The sequence below is a fragment of the Guillardia theta genome, assembly GCF_000315625.1.
Source record: "Guillardia theta CCMP2712 unplaced genomic scaffold GUITHscaffold_17, whole genome shotgun sequence".
Classification (NCBI taxonomy): Eukaryota; class Cryptophyceae; order Pyrenomonadales; family Geminigeraceae; genus Guillardia; species Guillardia theta.
The window spans coordinates 692,346-696,937 of NW_005434657.1; the positions used below are offsets into that span (position 1 = coordinate 692,346).

The 4,592-nt window shown below is 52.9% G+C and overlaps 3 protein-coding genes across 3 annotated transcripts in view; 2 read left to right on the plus strand and 1 right to left on the minus strand.

Annotated features, from left to right (window-relative positions):
- The window catches only part of GUITHDRAFT_104664 (hypothetical protein), a gene marked incomplete at both ends in the record, with an annotated part of 4,379 nt that extends 4,077 nt beyond the window's left edge, over positions 1-302 (plus strand). Inside the window, 3 exons of the mRNA XM_005836624.1 lie at positions 47-63; positions 110-230; positions 289-302. Coding sequence (XP_005836681.1) covers positions 47-63; positions 110-230; positions 289-302 — 152 coding nt within the window. The remainder of the gene's footprint in view (positions 1-46; positions 64-109; positions 231-288) is intronic.
- A 458-nt stretch (positions 303-760) lies between these two features.
- GUITHDRAFT_67785 (hypothetical protein) lies at positions 761-1,537 on the minus strand (the record flags this gene model as incomplete). Its single annotated transcript, XM_005836625.1, has 5 exons — positions 761-811; positions 857-1,009; positions 1,051-1,174; positions 1,220-1,357; positions 1,425-1,537. The coding sequence occupies 5 exons, from the start codon at positions 1,535-1,537 to the stop codon at positions 761-763; spliced, it is 579 nt and encodes a 192-aa protein (XP_005836682.1).
- Positions 1,538-2,672: 1,135 nt separating this feature from the next.
- Positions 2,673-4,252, plus strand: GUITHDRAFT_135870 (hypothetical protein; the record flags this gene model as incomplete). The annotated part of the gene is made up of 6 exons (XM_005836626.1): positions 2,673-2,943; positions 2,990-3,034; positions 3,076-3,151; positions 3,364-3,403; positions 3,529-4,114; positions 4,158-4,252. 6 exons carry the CDS (start codon positions 2,673-2,675, stop codon positions 4,250-4,252), a joined length of 1,113 nt encoding a protein of 370 aa, XP_005836683.1.
- Positions 4,253-4,592: the final 340 nt, after the last annotated feature.

Consider the following 4,592-nt stretch of genomic DNA (forward strand, 5'->3'; position numbering starts at 1 on the left):
AAAAGAGTCTTGTCTCGGTCACATGATGTGTTACGTGACCGGTCAGGGGAGCCTCTCAGCATGGTCACAGAGCGTGAGGGAGGGGAGAGGCGTCTGACTGTTCGTCTAGCATCTGAACCAGTTGAAGTTGCTGCTCAAGTTCCCTCAGCCCAACCAGCCTAGTGACTCATCAAACACCGTCTATGAAAGGCAGCGCCGTGCCATCCCGTCACAGCTGATGCTAGGAAGAGGTGAGACAAGTAAATGCGAACACGAATCGAGATGTTTCTCTAACACATGAATTCTCAGAACGTTCCAGCTGAGATTCTTTTATCTCACCGTCGTGTTAGCACTGTGAATGGCAAACATCAGAGTCTGTTGCGCGGATGATATGAAAGATGCGACGAAGAGCAAGAGTATCAAGCGTTTTCATGCTAGACGAGCGCGGTCGATGCTGTCTGATGGGAGAGAGCAGCAAGGAGAGGGTCAAGGAAGCAGAGAGGCTGAAGAACAGCCAAGGGCTTGTACCTTCGCTGTCTGCTCATTCTCCGTTCGTTCTTCCCGCTGTCCTTTCACCGTGTGAGGATCATCGGGATGGAGCGAACAATGTAGGAGGTGGGAGGGGAATAGTGAAAGACAGCAGAGGAGAATTAGGTTCAGAGCTTCCTCCTTCCGCCCTCGTCCGTCAACTTCGTCAAGGATGCCATCAAGAGCGCTAGTTCACAAGTAAAATCCTTCCGGCTCCAAGTCTACAAACTATTTCCGCCTCCTCTCGTCGATCTTATCCAATCTTCACCTTGCTGTCACCATCGATGAACTCGTAAGGAGGGACCTGCAGGAGCCTTTCACCTCGCCTCCTCACTAGCTCTCTCCTCACCTCGAGGTTAAGCGGGGCCGGCCCCTTTCGGATGCGAGCGGACGCGTCGTAGTGGGAGCCGTGGCAGGGGCAGAACCAACCTCCCTTGAAGTCACCCGCGTTCGAGATGGGAACGCAACCAAGATGCGTGCAAACTCCGAGCACGATGAGAACCTGAAGCCAGTGAGGAGCAGCGGCGAGGAGAGGCGACAAACCTCCTCCTTGATGCGACGAGCCTTGTCGGACTGCGGGTCCCTCAATGACTTCCAGTCGACCGCGTTGATGTCATCCAACTCCTCCTGCGTTCGCTTCTTGATGAAGACAGGTTTCCCTCTCCACCTGGACCAACGTGAGATAAAAAGCAGCGCGCGTTTCAACCCCTACTTGACTACGATACATCCTCCTGCAGGAATTCCATCCACAGGAACCTCAATGGATGCCAGGGCCAGCACGTCCGCTGAGGCGTTCATATAGTGCACGAACTTGAGCACGGCAAGGCGAGCTGCTGAGGCGTAGAAGAATCTACCAAGCTTGTCACCAACAGCCATGCAGTTTTTGGCGGCCAAGCTGCACATGCCGCCTCACAGACCTTGCGGTTCCCATCATGAAGTAAGCGAAGGCACGACGAGAAGGATCTCCAGGCTGCAGCCTTCCCTGGTTCGGAAGCGCATCCTTGCCGGAGTAAGCGTCGAGAGCTGCCATTTCCGTGAGCGTCGTTAGGTGCTTCGACATGACACCGCACCATAGTCATCAGTTCCCGGCATGGCTCCTCCTGGCGTCTTGATGGTAACAGGATGGATGCTGTTGGTCGTCATGGAGACAACCTTGGCGTCACTCTGCAATCCTCTGCCTGGAGATTAAAAAGTTATGACGAGGTGCTTGCAGAAAGGTACATCCATCCGTTGGCTATTCTCTCAAGGAGATGCTGATCCTCAGGTTGATACACATAAGGCTTCACAATCCAGCATATCAAATGCACTAGACTATTCACAAATCTTTTCAAACAACATTGTGGAACTCGGAAAATCGATCATTCTGGCCACACCGAAACGGCGACGGGGGATAGGAGAAGGTTTGAAGGGAAGGGGAGCGGGAGAGGGGAGAAGAGTTGGCAGGAAGGACTCACTCTGGCTTGACAGGAGCGGGCGAAGGGGGAGAGAGGAAAACCCCAGGGCCCCACGAGCCCCGCATGAAAGCCGCAGAAGCGAACGGCCGAGGAGCATGGCGACGAAACCTTTTTTAACAAAGTGGGTGGGGGGTACTATATTTGCCTTTCAAGAACCGGGTAGTTAGCAGATATCAGGTAGGTAGGGGTCATGAAAGCGAGGGTAGCCGCCAGCTATCTGGGAGGTAGGGTGATGGACCCCGCGATTTAGGCATAAAGTGGGTCGTTTGAACATGTAGAGGATCAGTGGACTACCCCCCTTTTGCTAGGTTTTTTAGGGGTAGGGGTATCCACAGAGCAACAGCGCAGCCTCGAGTTCAGGCCTAGAAGGGGGTAGAGAGTGCGAAAAAGAGGGGTAGTCGTCGTGACAGGGGTGGTAAGTAAGGGAACAGAGAGGTTGTAAGCTTACCGTTACAAACCGTTTCTGAAAGTTAAAATGTTTTCTTTCCAATTGTCCGCGCGACCTCAAACTTGAGATCAACAGAATCCTTCATGTACAACGCCGACCAAGATGCGGCGAAAACCTGCGAAGATGAGACATGGTGAAGTGAACCAATCACATAGATGGAGATGTAGATGGAGATGGAGATGGAGATGGAGATGGAGATGTAGATGGAGATGGAGATGGAGATGGAGATGGAGATGGAGATGGAGATGGAGATGTAGATGGAGATGGAGGTGGAGATGGAGATGGAGATGGAGATGGAGATGGAGATGGAGGTGGAGATGGAGGGAATGATGGCGGTGAAGACTAAAGAGATGAGAGATTCACATGGAGATTGCTGTGGTGACGATGATGGGATGACCTTGGCGTATCAGATAAGGAGTCTAGCTCTGCTGCGGCTGCCGCGAACTCTGTTGCTGCTGCTGTTGGTTGTGAGAGTACCAGGGCTAAAAGCGCCGGAGGATGTGAACGCCAAGGACACGAGCGAGACTTTGGAAGGTGATGTCATCGCTCCCAGTACCTCATGACGAATCCTTTCGGGCAGATTGGAGAGCAGGAGAGCATGTGAGTGCTGCTATTCGCCATTACGGTGAGGCTCGCTCTTTCGCTCCTATCTTCATCTCCTTGCAGGCAGCAGGATTCGCAGCAGCAACGCCTCAGCGAACGACTTCCATCACCTGGTCTCTGCTCTTCGCTTTGCTGGAAGGTGAGGACAAGGAGAAGGAGAGCGAGGCGAGGAAGGCACAAGACTTAACTTATGCCCCCCCCCTCCTCCTCCTCTCTCTCGTGCTTCTCTCGTGCTTCTCTCGTGCTTCTCTCGTGCTTCTCTCGTGCTTCTCTTGTGCTTCTCTTGTGCTTCTCTTGTGCTTCTCTTGTGCTTCTCTTGTGCTTCTCTTCAGCTTGTGAACATGACAGCAGGATTGAGGAGAGTGCAAACATCCTGAAGGCCGGGATGGAGGTGCCTTGCCTGGCCTGGCCTTCTTTTCCCTTTCCTTTTCTGATTTCTTTGCTTGCCTGCCACCTCACTTGCTTTTCACATCTTCACTGCCACTTCTCTCCCTCTCTTTCTTATTGTGCTTGCAGACCGTGCCAGGCTTTGCTACGTTGCAAAACCTGCTGCTTCTGGGTAGTTTGCTTCGCTTGCAAGACAGGCATCCTACCTCCCTGTCTCGCTGGTTCTCACGACCTGGCAGGCAGGACGAAGCGTGCGAGGCCTTCCAGCACGCGATCCTGTCTCATCCTCGGGAGGGAAAGTTGTACTTGCAGCTGGCGATGACGATGGGCTCGTCCCTGCTCTCTCACTCCTCCTTTCCTCCTCCGTTCTCTTTATCTCGACATTCTCTCCTCTCGGTCGCTCGCTTGTGTCAGACTGCCACGCGACTCTCAGAGTGGACGGAGGAGACGAGGATGCAGTCTCTCATGCTCTCTGTCGCTCTCCTCCGAACCCTCCACGACTCGCGAGCTCCGCCTCTCCTTCGCCGCATCCTTCGAATGGATGCGACGGCATGGCATCGCTACGAACAGCACGTGATGGCAACAGGGGAGGAGGACGATGCGAGGGACGAAGGCAGAGGCGAGGAAGAGTTGCGAGCTCAACGACTGCTGGACTCTACCTGGAACGACTTGCAACATCCGCGCGACTGCTCTAAGAAGCGAAAAGTTCTCTTCAGTGAGCTCGAATTGTGGCTCCTCCACCTAACCTGCTGGACTAGAGCTGGAAGGAAACATCTTCGGGCTGGGAGCTCAGCTTCACCTTCTCACTCTCGTTGCAAGTTACGCATGGAGGTCAGGGGAAGGAGGGGGATGATGATGGAGAGGGGAAATTAGAAGGAAGTTGTGTATGATGATGATGATGATGGAGATGATGATGATGGAGATGATGATGATGATGATGATGGAGATGATGATGGAGATGATGATGATGATGATGATGATGGAGATGATGGAGATGATGGAGATGATGATGATGATGATGATGATGATGATGATGATGATGATGATGATGAGATGATGATCATGATGATGATGATGGTAAAGGCGTGTGTAACTGTTCGACAGGTGGTGGTGTTGATTCTCCTACTCATGAGCACGGCTTCTCTCGCCGCTGTGTCCACTCTACATGGGATGAAGTACACAGTCGCTGAGAC